General features: G+C 43.2%; 5 protein-coding genes across 5 annotated transcripts; 4 read left to right on the top strand and 1 right to left on the bottom strand.

Moving 5' to 3' along the window:
• Positions 1-1,222: 1,222 nt before the first annotated feature.
• Positions 1,223-2,297, top strand: EAE97_004123 (uncharacterized protein; the record flags this gene model as incomplete). The annotated part of the gene is made up of 2 exons (XM_038874635.1): positions 1,223-1,688; positions 1,864-2,297. The coding sequence occupies 2 exons, from the start codon at positions 1,223-1,225 to the stop codon at positions 2,295-2,297; spliced, it is 900 nt and encodes a 299-aa protein (XP_038734079.1).
• A 918-nt stretch (positions 2,298-3,215) lies between these two features.
• Positions 3,216-4,506, top strand: EAE97_004122 (uncharacterized protein; the record flags this gene model as incomplete). The annotated part of the gene is made up of 3 exons (XM_038874634.1): positions 3,216-3,304; positions 3,384-4,009; positions 4,064-4,506. 3 exons carry the CDS (start codon positions 3,216-3,218, stop codon positions 4,504-4,506), a joined length of 1,158 nt encoding a protein of 385 aa, XP_038734078.1.
• A 2,998-nt stretch (positions 4,507-7,504) lies between these two features.
• On the top strand, positions 7,505-11,933 carry EAE97_004121 (uncharacterized protein). Its single transcript, XM_038874633.1, has 9 exons — positions 7,505-7,722; positions 7,795-7,824; positions 7,896-7,968; positions 8,024-8,095; positions 8,151-8,863; positions 8,920-10,162; positions 10,216-10,445; positions 10,553-11,118; positions 11,169-11,933. The coding sequence occupies exons 1-9, from the start codon at positions 7,657-7,659 to the stop codon at positions 11,407-11,409; spliced, it is 3,234 nt and encodes a 1,077-aa protein (XP_038734077.1). The 5' UTR covers positions 7,505-7,656; the 3' UTR covers positions 11,410-11,933.
• A 485-nt stretch (positions 11,934-12,418) lies between these two features.
• EAE97_004120 (uncharacterized protein) lies at positions 12,419-14,218 on the top strand (the record flags this gene model as incomplete). The annotated part of the gene is made up of 4 exons (XM_038874632.1): positions 12,419-12,690; positions 12,818-13,157; positions 13,208-13,999; positions 14,054-14,218. The coding sequence occupies 4 exons, from the start codon at positions 12,419-12,421 to the stop codon at positions 14,216-14,218; spliced, it is 1,569 nt and encodes a 522-aa protein (XP_038734076.1).
• A 169-nt stretch (positions 14,219-14,387) lies between these two features.
• On the bottom strand, positions 14,388-15,866 carry EAE97_004119 (uncharacterized protein; the record flags this gene model as incomplete). The annotated part of the gene is made up of 1 exon (XM_038874631.1): positions 14,388-15,866. The coding sequence occupies one exon, from the start codon at positions 15,864-15,866 to the stop codon at positions 14,388-14,390; it is 1,479 nt and encodes a 492-aa protein (XP_038734075.1).
• Between the last annotated feature and the right edge of the window lie 385 nt (positions 15,867-16,251).

Raw genomic sequence — 16,251 nt, 5'->3', positions numbered from 1 at the left:
GGGGACGGTGTTGGAGGAGATTGCGCTCAGTGTTCGGGTTCTTTGTAAATATAGCTTCTGTTGTCCATATCGACTGTTTAAACCATCGTAATCGAATTGATTTGATTACCTTCAAAACTTTAATCTTCAACCATGCTCTTCAGTGAATGTTTCTTGTTCCAGTGATATCTTTTCTATTTCTTACTGTTGAAACTCTACCTTCTATAATCACTTCCTTATCCTGTTCGAAAGTCCGTTTATCATGAAGTCAAACTCACCATTCTCCAGCTTACCCCGGTTTGCTCACTTCGACGATCAGATCATAAAAACGTCGAGACTTTGTTGTTGCTTGCTAACGTTGCGGGGTAGGAGTGTTTCAATATACTATCAACACATTTTCCTCACCACTTCGACTCCCCTATTGCCGAATGCCGTTCATCTCTTTAGAGAACAATTTAGGGGCAGGCCCCCAAGCCCTCATGGCTCGCTGCGCTCGAATGTTTGAATTACCCAGCGTGCAACATTCTAGACATTCTGTCTTCACCTCTCCCGCCCACCAACCATGAATCTCCGGAGAGCCGGCGCGGCGTTTGCTACTTCATTAGTTAAAGACAGGATACATACAAGGTATTTACAACCGTTGGTATGAAATGCTCATCTAGTAAAATACGTTGGGACGAGAATAATTTCGTAAGTCATTATGTACAAATTTCATAAGAGACAGAATTGAGCCACTTATTGCACAACTAGTTCTCTTAGAACACCGTAATGTGTAATTCTTTTACATCATCATGCGCTCATTCGGGAGCTTCCCTTGTCAAAAGCGTGGAAGGAATTTGCCGTCTCAAATTTTGGTAGTCTAGTCCCTCATCAAAACTTTAGTGGAATATGTCGACAATTGAATGAACTACGATTCGAAGAGCGCATGTCAATTGAAACATTGCGATGAACTACTGAACTGTAGGAAGGAATGAGAGTCTGAGATTATTAATTGACCTGTCAGCTTATCACGAAGTCAATTAACTATACAGGAATCAGCACTTGCGAACGGATTTTCCGGACATAGTAAACGAATCCGGTTGTTGGGACCCCTCATTTTGAGATTGCGAGGATATTTGACGAGGAAGAACGAACGCGATTGAGTACGAGTTTGGAATTCAGGAGGTAGTTATAAAAGGGTGAAAGAAAAAACGACATAACATCCGATTCACATTGTGGTAGGAGGAATCACCAAAGCGCAAATATGTTCCGCGCAACGATATTAGGACTGAGGGCTGGGGGAATGCGCCAGTTCATCACAGCTTATCGAACTACGACTCAAAATACGACATCTACAAGATCAGCTATTTTGCGAAAGCTGCCACAGCGACCTATAACTACATCTACCTCTACTCCCATAAACTCTCTTCGCTCAAAATCCCGTCCGCAGACTGCCAATTTTACATTCTCCTCGAATCCGAGATCGTCTTCGGAAACATTGTTCCAACGTCTTCGCGCAAGAACAAATAGGTACTTTCACAATTCAAGACCGAGGAGGAATGGAGAAGCAAAGCCTGAAAATTTGGGGGATGATACCAGTTTATCAGGGAGAATGAAGAAATTGAGCAGAGAATACGGATGGAGTGTGGTGGGAGTTTATATATTTTTATCTGCGGCAGATTTTCCATTTTGCTATTTGTTAGTGAGGACGCTGGGAACGGATAGAATTGGTAAGTGAAATGTCGCTTTTTTCTTTCGAATTGAGTCGGATGTTTATATTGGGAATTGCATATGCGCGGGAGTTTGATTTTATATCCCATGCATGAATAGTTCAGACGGAGCTCTATCCTCTGTCTAACATTTTCCAAAGCTTAATCCAAGTGGCCGGCTAACACACTATCATAGGTGAATGGGAACATACAATAACCTCCTCCATAAAATCCATAATCCCCGAATCCATCAAAACCACTTTCCACGAATGGCGTGTCGCCATGCAAAAAGCTTCGCACGATGTTACCGGATCCGACAAGCTCGGCGACGGAGTAGAAATGGCAGGATGGGGCGTAGAAGAAGCAGAAGAGCGCAATAAAAGGGATGCTAGTCTAGGTACTCAACTGGCTCTCGCTTACGCGATCCATAAATCGTTTATTTTTATTAGAGTGCCGTTGACGGCGGCAGTGACCCCGAAGGTTGTGAGGACGCTGAGGGGTTGGGGATGGGATATCGGAAAGAGAACGACCAAGGAGGCAAAGAAGATCGCAGCGGTGAAACATGCGGCTCAACCGGCGAAACCTCTTAGGACGAAGGTTAAGAAGGTCTTTCAGACGAAGAAGAAGTAGAGAGCATAGGGAAGGTATGATTTGAAGGAATGAAGTGTATATATGGGTATGGTACATATGTTCGGGGAATCTCACTCTACTGTAATTATGTATGAAGAAAAATGGTACGGGTACGTGAAAGTGGCACAGTGGAAGAAGAGGACATGATTGAAATGGAACGGGAATGGAGAACGAATGTTACGATTAGCATAGCATGGTAGTGTATGGTATGGTGAAAAGAGAAAAAGCATTGGAAGGAGTTCATCGTGTTTTATCCATATATCACAAGCTACACAGCACGCATAGATAGCAATTGATAGGTTCTTTTGGATTGGAAGGGGAAAGCGATATCAAATCGAATATTCTTCTCTTATTGTATGATGGTAATACATATTTTGAGGTTAAGAAGTAAAATTGCTGGGGGTTTGTAAAGGGTAAAGGCATTGATGGAGTCTAGGTAGTTTATTGTAGGAAGTCCCCGAAGAAATCCCCGACCTCGGAGTACAATAGTGAGGTTAGGTGTGCGTTTTTATGAAGTTTATGAAGTTATGAAACGAACTGTTAATATTTATGCAACAATTGACGGTCATCACCGCTTCTTTTGGTAAATAAATCCCAATGTCATCCCTCATTCTCATTACTCCGAGTGATTGTAGCACCCAAACCTAAGCATTTTCTTACCAAGACTATTCATTCTTGTCTAATAGAGCATCAATTATTGGTCCAATCGGATAATAACGGGACGGAACCATTTCCAAGCTGGCTTTCAGGCGGGTGTTTTACCCCGCCATTCCTCAAATCGTGGCTCCTCAAGCTAGACTGTCTGCTATTGCACGACAGATAAATCCCAATTTACTTGACAACTCTACCAATTCGGTATCTACAACACCATCGAGAAGCTTCAGCAATTCTACACAGCTTCAAGAAAATAATATCAAGATGTCGACTCAACAAGCTCACCCTACTTTGCTCATTCCGGGCCCAATTGAGTTTGACGATGCTGTCTTGCAGTCTATGAGCCATTATAGGTATTTACCTATCATTACTAGCAATTTGATTTGAGTCTTGAAATAGGATAAATCACTGACCAATCCTCAAATAAAACAGTGAAAGTCACGTCAGCGCTCCATTCGTAGCAGTTTTCGGCGAAACTCTCTCTATGCTGCGCAAGCTCTTCCAATCTACCGATCCCACTTCCCAACCCCTCGTCATTTCTGGTTCCGGTACTCTTGGATGGGATCTTGTGGCTGCAAATTTGGCAGAACCAGGTGATGAGGTATTGGTCCTCCATACTGGCTATTTTGCAGATTCGTTCGCGGATTGTTTTGAAACTTATGGAGTCAAACCCACACAATTGAAGGCGAAGATTGGGGAAAGACCTCAATTGGACGAGATTGAAAAGGCATTGAAGGAGAAGAAATATAAGTTGATCACGGTCACTCATGTGGATACTTCGACGGGAGTTTTGAGTGAGTTGAAGAAATTGAGTGAGCTTGTTCATCGCGTTTCTCCTGAGACATTGGTTGTGGTAGATGGTGTTTGTAGTGTGGGATGTGAGGAGATTGAATTTGATAGCTGGGGTTTGGATGCTGTCATCACGGCGAGTCAGAAGGCGATTGGTTGTCCAGCTGGTCTTTCAATTTCGTACTATAGTGGTAGAGCGATTGAGACATTCAAGGCAAGGAAGACTCCTCCAGGATCGTATTTTGCTTCATTCAAGAATTGGTTGCCAAGTAAGTTTGACATTTGCATTTTTGGTGTATAGGATATGATGCTAATGGAAATAGTAATGCAAAACTACGAAGCTAAAAAGCCATCCTACTTCGCCACTCCATCTCCTCAACTAGTCCACGCTTTACACACCTCTCTCACCCAAATTCTCTCTATTCCTCTCTCTGAACGTTTCGCTAAACACAAAGCTACATCACAAAAGATCAAAAAGGCAGTCGCAGATCTAGGGCTCAAACAATTGGCACCTAATCCTGCCGATCAGGCAAATGGTATGACTGCTATTTATCTTCCTGAAGGCGTCAAAGCCGCAGAGTTATTGCCAAATTTGGTGAAGAAGGGAGTTATTTTTGCAGGTGGCTTGCATAAAGAGATTGCGACAAAGTATGTTAGGGTGGGACACATGGGAGTTAGTGTTATGGATGAGGGCAGAGGGGATGTAGAGAAGGCTATTGAGGCACTTGATACTGGATTGAAGGAGGCAGGGTATGAAAAGGCTTAGTTGCGTTCTTTGAAGAAATGCAAAGGGTGGGAGCGGTGTTGAATGGAATGAGACGGAGTGATGTGTAATTTCTATATTGCTATGGGCAGAGATCAGCATTGTTCAAAAATTATCGTGGATATATTTGGAATGGTTTAGGGGAACTCAAAATCACTCTTAGGTGGGGGTGGGAAAATGCAGATAGGTTGGAGAGGTCAAAAATTATTCTCTAGGTGGTTACATAAAATGAATGGACGAATACGGATGAATGCATATATATACTAGGTACATAAATGAATGAATAAACGAAGGAACTTCATACATACGTATGTTTGAACTTTTGAATGTGGCAATAAGGTGAGAAACAGATATCTTAGATGTATAGGAAATAGATGGATAGATGGATTGCCTAGTCTGGGAATCAAAGGTTTGGGGTTGATGGGTGGTGTTGACTTTTTGGTGGGTTGCATGGGAGTTCTTGTGTAGGTGTGTAGATAGGTGTGTAGATAGGTGTGTAGATAGGTGTGTAGATAGGTGTGTAGATAGGTGTGTAGATAGGTGTGTAGATGTTATAAATGTAATGTGAGTATTGATTTATTGAGTTTCTGTCTCTTTCTTCTGCCTCTCTCTTCTGCCTCTCTCTTCTTTGTTTCTTTGTTTTTTTGTTTCTTGGGAGGGAGGGTGGATGTGAGGGGGATGTTGTGATGAGGATGCTGGGAATGGATAATCGGAAGGGAAAGGGGATGGAGAGGGGATGGGGATGGAAAATACACAATATTAGTTTATTGCTAGGGATCGTAGAATTGAAGCTGAGAGAGGGGAGGAGTAGAATAAGCTCTCTTCGCTTCGCGGATTGATTCGGAACATTTGAGTGGGAGATGTGTGAGTGGAAATACAGGCATGGGGATGGGGATACGGTAGAGGTGATAAGTGCATATGTAGGTATCTAGATAGTGATTATTTGGGGTTGGGAGATGTATTCAAGAGAGTGAATTTTCTTGGGATGTGTTTGATTAAGCCTTAAAATACTTTTGGGAAGTCGTTATACCTAAGATGATGGGATATGGAGTATGGAGTATGGTGATTGTTTGTTTCCCGAAATGATATGGAAATATATATGTAATGTGTATAGCAAAAAATCAGAGATTGCAAGTGTAGTTCTGAGGGGGCTTGTGTATGGGGTTGGATGTATGGGTGGTAGAAATTGAGAAGCAATGCGAGGAGATGTGGTTATACAAGCGAGGGGGAAATTCTGGGAGAAGTATTGGTGTTCGGGAGTTTGCATTTGTTTTTTATTAGTAAGAAGCTGGGTTTGGATTTAGAATTTAGGTTGTTGAAGTGGAGGATTGGTTTTGGTTGTAAATCATATTCATGCATGTCCTTGATTAATTGTCCTCAAGTCAATACGTAATTAGAAGTCCCGCTGACATTACCTATGTTTCTAGATTTGTCTAGTCTTAGGCCTCATAGGTATCGATTGGTCTTGTCTTAGGAAATTTATCTTTAATAAGCTTGAAAGGCCTGTATATTGCCATGTAGGTATTGACTGCTTTTTCTTTGGCAGTTAGGTCTGCGTTGATCTGTACATTGGGCTCTAGTGTAACCTTTGGTCGTGTGGATATACACATCTCATTGAAAGAGATTATAATAGCCATGAGCGTAGAGCTGTAGTCTTGTTATTATGTTCATTTGATCGTTATACTATATCAGTTTGTCAATTTTCGTTGTTTGCTAAGCATCCAAATTTGTTTTGCTTGTGATTGACGTATCTCTCATCTCTCTTGACCCGCTGCTCGTAAAGCAATGCTGCTGATACTCTGCTCTGACATTAGATTGGTGTAGTACTGGTAATTCCAAGATTCAACATGAAAGGTAAAGCAACTGAAAGAAGAAACTTCTAGGCCCCCGAGCTTTCATGGTCGTACAAATAACCCATCTTGCCTCGACACCCTATTGGATAGTACATTCATGTGTAACAAACGCAAACTCATTGGTTCGGAAATTTAGATCCAACTCGGTAGAAGGAACACGGAAGATTGTATGGAAGCCTCAGCTTTCCACGAGATCCTGCATTCAATAGATAGGTAGATATCGGTACTTATTATAGGCAAGAATGTGATATATCAAATTTCGATTTATGAATGTGTTTGGGGAAGAAGCTCTCTGGGAGATCTGGTAATCTATGCCTAAATATGATATCAAATTCATAATGTTGGATCACTTGATTTAATGAATGCTATCATGATGCAGGTATGAATAGCTGTGAGCAAAATGAGATATATGACATAGACCTGAGCAATGACTGGGACTGTATGAGAGAATGAGGAGTATGCGAGTACATACTACTGAGTATATACGAGATGAAGAGTTGAAGTATTGATACAAACAGGAGATGAGTATATTAAGAGGTATGCTTAGTCTCAGGACAAGGGACCAAGGAGCAGAATGACGGATGTAGTCCCAGGACGGAGAGGGTCGAGGGGCACATCGACTAGATGTAAATTTCTCATTCGCCATTGATGTAGAGAATTGCGGATCGTGCAGAGTTTACGCAGGAGTATTGAAGAGTGGGTAGATTAAACGTAGAAAATTAACCGCCAAAGATAGAGATGATGGAAGAGAATTGGATTTATACAGCTCCCTCGTTCGCCACGCACAGAAAATCGAGGGGTATGATGAGTATATGCAGTTTTCTCATCCATGACTCTGCTGTAATTGCTTATAAAGTAATCATAGTCCACAGTGGATCAATCTGTTCCTAACAAGGAAAAGAACAGCGGTATATCGTATTGAAACAAGGTCATGAATTGAATGGAATTTGATTGAACACCCTTGAAGCTTTGAATTAACTCACATCAGAGGAATTCACTTACGGATAAATCTTCCGAGTGAGATAATTTGGGTATGATCACCTGACCTGCTGGCTTACCGATCGGTATTGAAGGCCCGCTGAGAGAATCCCTCCTCTTAGTGGGGCACAAAGCACTTTGAACATGCGGCTGGGTCCAACAATCTTCAACTTGACATTTTCGAACAACTTCTTCAAACATACCATCAACTTCTTTTAATAAAGTTTCTTGTAACAGCGCAAGCTGCACAAAAGGGTATTAAAGCGTATTGCTTATCTATTGAGAGCAGGATAGGGTATTATACCTAAATCAAGCTGCAAAGATGGCTGTCACCATTGAAGAGCTTGACGCGACCGTCAAGACTTTCTATGAAGGTCGCGGTGAGGCTGTGAGTATATATCATATATCCAAATGAATCTATTCATACCGGAAGATCCTTACTGACGCGTTTGTTCCGTAGCAAAAAGCCGCTCAGGCTGCAATGAACCAGGTACGACTTCCTTATGCGCCGAAAATCTTTCTCTCGTTCCATATCGCCATCGATACTGATATACTATATAGTTCAAGGAGGATCCGGATGCGTGGTTGTTAGTTGATAAGATATTACAAGAGTCTACATATCCGCAAGCCAAATGTCGGTCAAGGTTCCTTAACGCCCTCTCTATGCTGTTTCGCTGACAAATTATCAGATTTGGGTTTGCAAGTACTAGATCATGTTATCATGACAAGGTGGAAGGTTCTGCCCAGAGAGCAGTGCCAAGGTAAATAGATTCTGTTACTTTCCTTAATAAAGTATGCCATATTGACTTGTTCCAGGCATTCGAAATTTCGTCGTTGGTTTCATCATACAATGTTCCGGATCGGAAGAGTCTCTAAGGTCCCAAAGAGTCCTCTTGAACAAGCTGAACCTCGTCCTCGTTTCCATCTTGAAGCAAGAATGGCCTCACAACTGGCCCACTTTCATCAACGAGATCATATCCTCCTGCCACACAAGTTTATCGATATGCGAGAATAATATGTCGATTTTGAGATTGTTATCGGAGGAAGTTTTCGATTACTCGGCGGACCAGATGACTTCTGCAAAGACAAAGAACTTGAAGACGACGATGTGTGCAGAGTTTTCGTCCATCTTCCAGCTTTGCAACGAAGTACTGAATAGCGCCACCCAAGAAAGTTTGATCAAGGCTACCCTCGAGACCCTTCTCCGATTCTTTAACTGGATTCCGCTTGGTTATATCTTCGAGACGACCGTTATCGATACCCTTAGAGAACGATTTTTGGAGATGCCCGAATTCAGAAATGTCACATTAAAGTGTTTGACAGAGATTGGAGGACTCCAAACTGGTACTGGGAACAACTACGACGAGAAACTAGTTCAAATGTTCACCGAAGTTTTGACCACAATTTCCAAGATTATTCCTTTGACGCTCGACCTCAAGAGTACTTACAACTCGAGTAACTCTAAGGACCAGGAGTTCATCCAGAATTTGGCCCTCTTCCTGTGTAACTTTTTCTCTTCCCATCTTACTGTAAGTTTCCTGTTACTCGTTCAGTCTTCCTCGATGCATTCTGATTATCCCAACAGCTCATAGAGAACCTACCGAACCGTGATTTCCTCACACACGGTCACTTCTACCTTATCCGAATTTCCCAAATTGAGGACCGAGAGATCTTTAAGATTTGCTTAGAGTACTGGACTAGATTGGTTCAAGAATTGTATGATGAACAGCAGTCACTACCTATTGGAGACGTCAACCCTCTTGTCGGAATGGGCGTCGGCGGCATCTCGAGTCCCGGTGCCCCCAACCCAAGTCTGCTCGCCAATTATCCTCTCAGAAAGCACAAGTACAACGAAGTACTTTCGAACTTGCGAGTGGTTATGATTGAAAAGATGGTCAGACCAGAGGAAGTCTTGATCGTTGAGAACGATGAGGGTGAGATCGTTCGTGAATTCGTCAAGGAGAGCGACACCATTCAGTTGTACAAGACAACCAGAGAGTGCTTGGTCTATCTTACTCATTTGGACGTAGTCGATACCGAGAACATCATGACTGAGAAGCTATCCCGACAAGTTGATGGTACCGAATGGTCGTGGGCCAACTGTAACACATTGTGCTGGGCTATCGGTTCCATCTCCCTTGCTATGAACGAAGAGACTGAGAAACGTTTCTTGGTTACTGTCATCAAGGATTTGCTTGGCTTGACTGAAATGAAACGAGGAAAGGACAACAAAGCCGTGGTTGCCAGTAACATCATGTATATTGTTGGTCAATATCCACGTTTCTTGAAGGCTCACTGGAAATTCTTGAAGACCGTCGTCAACAAGCTGTTCGAGTTCATGCACGAGTCCCACGAAGGTGTTCAAGACATGGCTTGTGATACATTCATCAAGATTGCAAGACAGTGTAAGCGTCATTTTGTTGCTTTACAACCTGGCGAGTCTGAACCATTCATCGAGGAGATTGTCAGAACCATGCGCAAGATTACTTGCGATCTATCCCCACAGCAAGTGCACACTTTCTACGAGGCATGTGGCTACATGATTGCCGCTCAACCACAAAAGAATTCCCAAGAAAGACTCATTGCTGAACTGATGTCATATCCAAACGCTGCTTGGGATGCCATTATTGCCCAAGCAAACACCAATCCCCAAATTCTTCAAGATGCAGATACCATCAAGGTCATTGGTAATGTCATGAAGACCAACGTATCTGCTTGTTCCTCTATCGGAAGCTACTTCTATCCTCAAATTGGACGCATTTACCTTGACATGTTGTCTATGTACAAAGCTACCAGCACGATGATTTCTGAGGCCGTTGCAAGTGAGGGTAAGTAGTTCTCTCATAATGCTTTTACGATTTGTAATACTAAATTTTGACAGGTGAAATTGCCACCAAAATGCCTAGAGTTCGAGGTCTAAGAACTATCAAGAAGGAGATTCTCAAGCTCATTGAAACGTTCGTTGAGAAATCCGATGATCTTGAGATGGTTCGAACAAACATTGTTCCAAACCTTCTTGAAGCAGTCTTGATCGATTACAACCGCAATGTTCCAGGTGCACGTGATGCCGAAGTTCTCAAGGTCATGTCTGTTATTATAACCAAACTTTCTGTACGTTGGACCCCATATCGCTCGAAATATTCAGTGGTGCATACCCTTTCTTATCTTAGCCTCCCTACCTTGGAGATACATCCAGCACTTACTAACATCTAATATAGGGCCTCATGGAAGATCAAGTGCCAAACATTATGTCAAATGTATTCGAATGCACCTTGGAAATGATTAACAAGGATTTCTCGGAATTCCCAGAACATCGTGTTGAATTCTTCAGCCTTCTCCGAGCAATCAACCTTCACTGCTTCCCAGCTCTCCTCAAACTCGATAACCGACAGTTCAAGTTTGTCATCGATTCTTGCATGTGGGCTAGTAAGCACGACAATAGAGAGGTTGAACATGCCGGTCTCAACATGTGTTTGGAGTTGATCACCAACATCGCAGAAACTGACCCCGCCACTTCCAGTGCTTTCTTCCAGCAATTCTTCGTTCCAATTCTCCAGGATGTCTTCTTCGTACTCACCGATACCGATCACAAAGCTGGATTCAAGTCACAAGCAACTTTGTTGGCAAGAATGTTCTACTTTGTTCACCCAGCTGATGGTACCGCGCCAAAGATTCAAATGCCTATCTATGTCCAGGACCAAGCGCCACCAAACACAAGCAACAAGGATTTCCTTACAAACTTTGTGGCTAGTTTGTTGCAGAATGCTTTCCCTAACCTTCAAGCGTAAGTCATTACCACTTCTTCTATCAATATACCTTACTAATCTATTTCAGACCCCAAATTCAAGCATTTGTTGAGGGTCTCTTCACTCTGAACCATTCTGCAGATCGATTCAGACTTAACTTACGGGATTTCTTAATTTCGTTGAAGGAGTTTGCTGGGGACAATACCGAGCTATATGCTGAGGAAAAAGAGACAGCTGAAAGAGATGCCAAGGCCGCAGAACGTGAACGTCTGTCCAAGGTCGGAGGACTCATTAAACCTGCGGAACTCGACGATGAAGATGAGTTGTGACTTGATGAGGAGCTACGGATCGACTTTGCACGACCGGAAAACCCACCCTCGGATCAAAAACGCCGAATCAACTACAATGCCAATAAACTTGATGGTTGGGATGTTTATGATCTCTGAACAACTTTCCATATACATCTAGCAGGACAAACTGGTGTCCGATCTGGATAATGATTTTTTCTTTTACTTTTTCGCCCAATGATATCACATACTTAGGAGCAATGTCGCTACCTACGTGGAGTTACTACGAAGGATCAGAATGATATTGTTATCTAAAAAAGTAATTTTCTGTTTAGATTCAATTCTCCGATGAACATCGTGAGGCGATACACAATAGGCATTTGCGAGGCAATTTTTCATTTCTCGATACCTTTGAATTTAGGAGGCACATTATGCATGTGCTAGTTGGTGGAGGAAGTCTGAGCAATTTTTAAGGCATTGGGCGAAATGAAATGGGAATGAGATACGACATATGAAAGAAATGCAAAAGCATTTTCAGATATCACAATAAATATGGCATCAAGGAATTATGAATTTTTCTAATGTGACGATTCTTCATAAAGTACCTAGTAGGTACTTTTCATATTGACATGCATTGCACAGATTACTTACTCCATGCCAAATATCCCAGTCAGAGTGAGCTGACCAATCAAGAATCTCAACACTACAACGTGCATGTATTTAACCACAAGTCATGGTGACCTTCCCTTCTTGCATAATCTTCGTCATTAGTTCATCCTTCAGTGCAACATACTGCAAAATTGTACCTGGGGTAAGAAAGCTAGGAAGCTTCCGCATCTTCAACTTCAGGCACGTTGCATCATTCATTGGTCAGTCTTCCGGTGGCAATACGGATCCTTTAATCGTCAATATATTTCGTGTATATTGGCACCCGCTTCACCCGAAGCAAGGAATATATGTTCTCCATGTTACCCCGCGATCTCTACAATGTTCCTGTGTACCTTTACTTCTTTTATTGTTGGCATTGGTACTGTTTATAAGATTTCTAGTGATGTCTTTAAGAACGTTCCTCACAATGGCCCCTCTCTTTGGGCTGGCAGCAGCTCAAAGTAGTTTATACGTTAATCAAACTACATGTAATGGAAAGACATATACGTATCAGGCACTAGGAGGCTATGGATATATTCCAGGTACTGCACGTGATAAATTCGGGGACACAATTGGAGGGATTGGGAGTGCGATCGCGATTGACACAAAGAGTTGGGAGAAGTTAGAGAATGGCAGTTATACGGGGATTTTGTGGGCTTTGCCTGATAGGGGATGGTTTGTTGCATTTCAGTTCCCTTTTCCCCCTCAATCTACCACTTATCTACCATTCCTGGATATACGGCTAGAATACTTGAGTTATTTGGGGAAGGAGGTTAATTGAGGGTTCTAACGGACATAATAGGAATACAGAAGGCACCCTAAACTTTCAAACACGGGTTCATAAATTCGACATAATTTTTACACCAGCGGCTAATGCGACAGTGAAAAGTCCTTCGGTAAATAATTTGTGGTTCAAATATAGTGATACGGTTCTGTTTTCTGGACCGGATGGGACACCAACAACAGGGCTGGACGCGGATGGATCGGGTCATTTGAGTTATTCGGGGTTCCCCGATTTGCCCGTGGCGACGTATACGGGCGATGGATTTGGAGGAAACGGGACGGGAGGAAGAAGGGTATCGGTTGATGCTGAGGGATTGGTGTTGGATGGAGCTGGAGGATGGTGGGTTAGTGATGAATATGTATGTTTCCCCAGTCTCCTAATGTTTCACCTTGTCTAACTATCCACCAGGGTCCTTATATTTATCACTTTAACTCTACCGGCACAATGACATCCGCCATACGACCACCAGATGCCTTCATTCCCATGCGTAATGGCAGCGAATCTTTCTCCGCTGACTCTCCATACCATTATCCCGACCAAGGTTCTGGCGATGACGTCTCACCCGCCGATAACCCTACTGGTAGAGATAACAACCATGGATTCGAAGGTCTCAGTATATCTGCCGATGGAAAAACTCTCTACACACTTCTCCAAGCAGCAAATAATCAAGAAGGCGGTCTGAAGTCTCAAACAGAACGCTATAGTCGTTTTCTCTCATACGATATCTCAAACCCGGGAAAACCATTATATTTGAGTGAATATGTGGTCCCTCTTCCTTTATGGACAGACCCAACGGCTAAAGCTAGTAAAAACCCAAAAGTAGCTGCGCAGTCTGAAATTCATGCCTTACCTAATGGACAATTCTTGATTCTGGCGAGAGATTCGGGGTCAGGGAATGGTCAGGATAGCACGGAGAGTATTTATAGACAGATAGATATTTTCGATATTAGCAACGCGACGAATGTTAAGGGGACGAAATACGATTGTGCTACTTGCGCGATTGCGAGCTCGACGGGGGTTCTAGGGAGCGGAATCAAAACGGCGACCTATTGTGCGTGGTTGGATGTCAATGATAATGATGAGTTGAAGAGGTTTGGAGTACACAATGGGGGAAAGACGGATAAAGGATTGTTGAATGAGAAGTGGGAAAGTATTGCTGTAGTGCCTGTTGATGGGAAAGAGGGCGCGGACGGGGAATGGGTATGTTTTCATTTCTTGGAGAGAGGAAGAATTGCTAATGAAGGAACGATATAGTATATTTTCAGTCTGAGTGATAACGACTTTATCACGCAAGATGGGTATTTGGAGGGAGGAAAGTTCACGTATAGTGATGGGAGTGGATATAATCTTGATAATCAGGCACTGGTGTTCAAGGTGAAGATTCCGGTCGGTGGGTTGACTGAAAAGTATGGGGCTTGAAAGGGGAGTTAGAAGGCGAGTTTGAAAGAAGGAAGTGGTTTCTCGGGTCGGGTGATACGATAGAGTGTTATTCAAAGAGGGGAAAAGAGTTAAAAAGCAACGATTTTTTTGTATTTGGTAAAGCAACGGACTAATATGCACAAGCTAGCTTACAATTTTGCCTGGTATTTTATTTCGAAGGTCGATGACGATGCTTCCTCGTACTTGCCTCTCCACCCTGCCCTCTACTTGGTTGCCTATGTTGTCCCGATTCTCGTTTTCCGTGCTCGCGCTCCCTTCCTAACCTCGCATTTTCCGCTTTCTCATTGTCTCGTTCTTCCTTCCATTGCTCTTTGGTATATTCTGTTGAATCGCTTTTTCTACTCTTGTGCATAAACTTTCCTCCAGAGTACTCTGCCCGAGCGGCTCCAGACCTTCGTGAGCTTGGGGGTGGTTGAAGTGGCGCAACTCCCTCCATATATAAACTCGGCTCTGGATCTCCGAATGAAGTAGATGAGGGTCTTCGAGCAAGAGCAGAAGGGTATGGCCCCTGATTAAGACGCGTTTTGTGATCTGGACAGTTCCAAAAATTCTGGTAAACGCGAGGCCACACCGACGTGTGAACTGGATCATGTTCTGGTTGACCTACTCTGTCGCATAGAGGTACAGTTGGATTTGCAACTTGAAAAGAACAGTTTAGTAAACGAGGCCGACAGCTTAGACAGTAGAACTGCTCGGTGATCATTGGGTTACCGCATCGTGGGTTATCAAAAGCACCCGATGGTAGCCTTACCATTGTCTTGAGCCTTGGTTCCAAGCCTATAAAATTTCCAGCAGAGTCTTCAGTATACTCCTGTTCCTCTCTTAAAAGTGACTGGCAATACATCGGAAGTGACATACCGTCCCTATGCGTTGTGCAGTATCTTATACCTTTTTCCGCTACTGCATTGCATGTTCGTTCTGCTCCACTGCCGTCAGATACATGGGTTATAGGATCAACAACCGGTAATTTATAGGGACAGCGAAGTATGTTACTGTCCATGGAACTCTGATAATCAAAGTTAAAGCGCCTCGGTGAGCTGACCGAACCGGAACCAGAGCCTGATCGCCTACTTGCGAAGATTGCTTCCGAGCGAACTGCGCTTGTGCTCCAATCCATTTCTTCGGGCTCTTCAAACATCTGGGTACTGCCCGTAAGCGAGGAAGTGTAACCGGCTTGGTGTTGTATTGGAGCCGAGCCTGAAGCATAGCTTGTATCTCTTCTATCGCTGTCTGATGGGATTGAAGCGCGGCCTTGCGTGTATGATGTGTCGACATTCATACTAGACATCCAACCCTCAGGGGCGGGCTGGGTATGATAGTCTTGGCTTGCGCCAGAGTAGCCCTGATTAGTGTCATAGTAGCCTTGAGTAGAGGCAGGAAAATGGGTAGGCTGGTTCTGTCCTGTGGAATAGGACTGAGAAGTTGAGTATCCCTGATTATAAGAAGGCGATGAGTCGGTAGGTTGGCCTGGGTTAGGTATGGGCCGAGTGTATTGTGGTGATTGAGAAGTAGAGGATGAGTCTTGAAGGACATTACGACTGTCATGCCATGCTCCATCAGCCCAAAATTTCATATACCTCTTGCCATTTTCGTCGAAGGATTCTTTGGGCCACCTGTGATCAGACATACTACTCGTACTGGTAAGTATTTACTCGTCCTGGGCTGAGGGCTGCACATGCGAACATACTTTATAAGTGTGGGATTTAGACTCCTTTTATTGTATGATGTAATATCAACCCTTGAGGGATCAGAAACTGTCTCTATTTAGCCACCAAACTCATAAGTCAAAAAGAATCAAAAATACCTAAGCTTTCTGCAACAGGGAGAAGGATAAGTCGTGCGTGTACGAGGTCACCCGATGTGATAAGGAGCTTTAAGAATCCGTGCGAGGAGATGTAGTGAGAGGTTTTCAAGCGATGGTAAGATTCTTGGTGTGAATTTGAGAAGAATATGTTTCACGCTGGTGTATTTAGAGCTTGCCTGGTGAAGAATATGCCTTCTTCCGTAAGTAG

The sequence above is a fragment of the Botrytis byssoidea genome, assembly GCF_014898295.1.
Source record: "Botrytis byssoidea strain MUCL 94 chromosome Unknown BBYS_007, whole genome shotgun sequence".
Classification (NCBI taxonomy): domain Eukaryota; kingdom Fungi; phylum Ascomycota; class Leotiomycetes; order Helotiales; family Sclerotiniaceae; genus Botrytis; species Botrytis byssoidea.
This window is presented reverse-complemented; position numbering and strand designations above follow the sequence as displayed.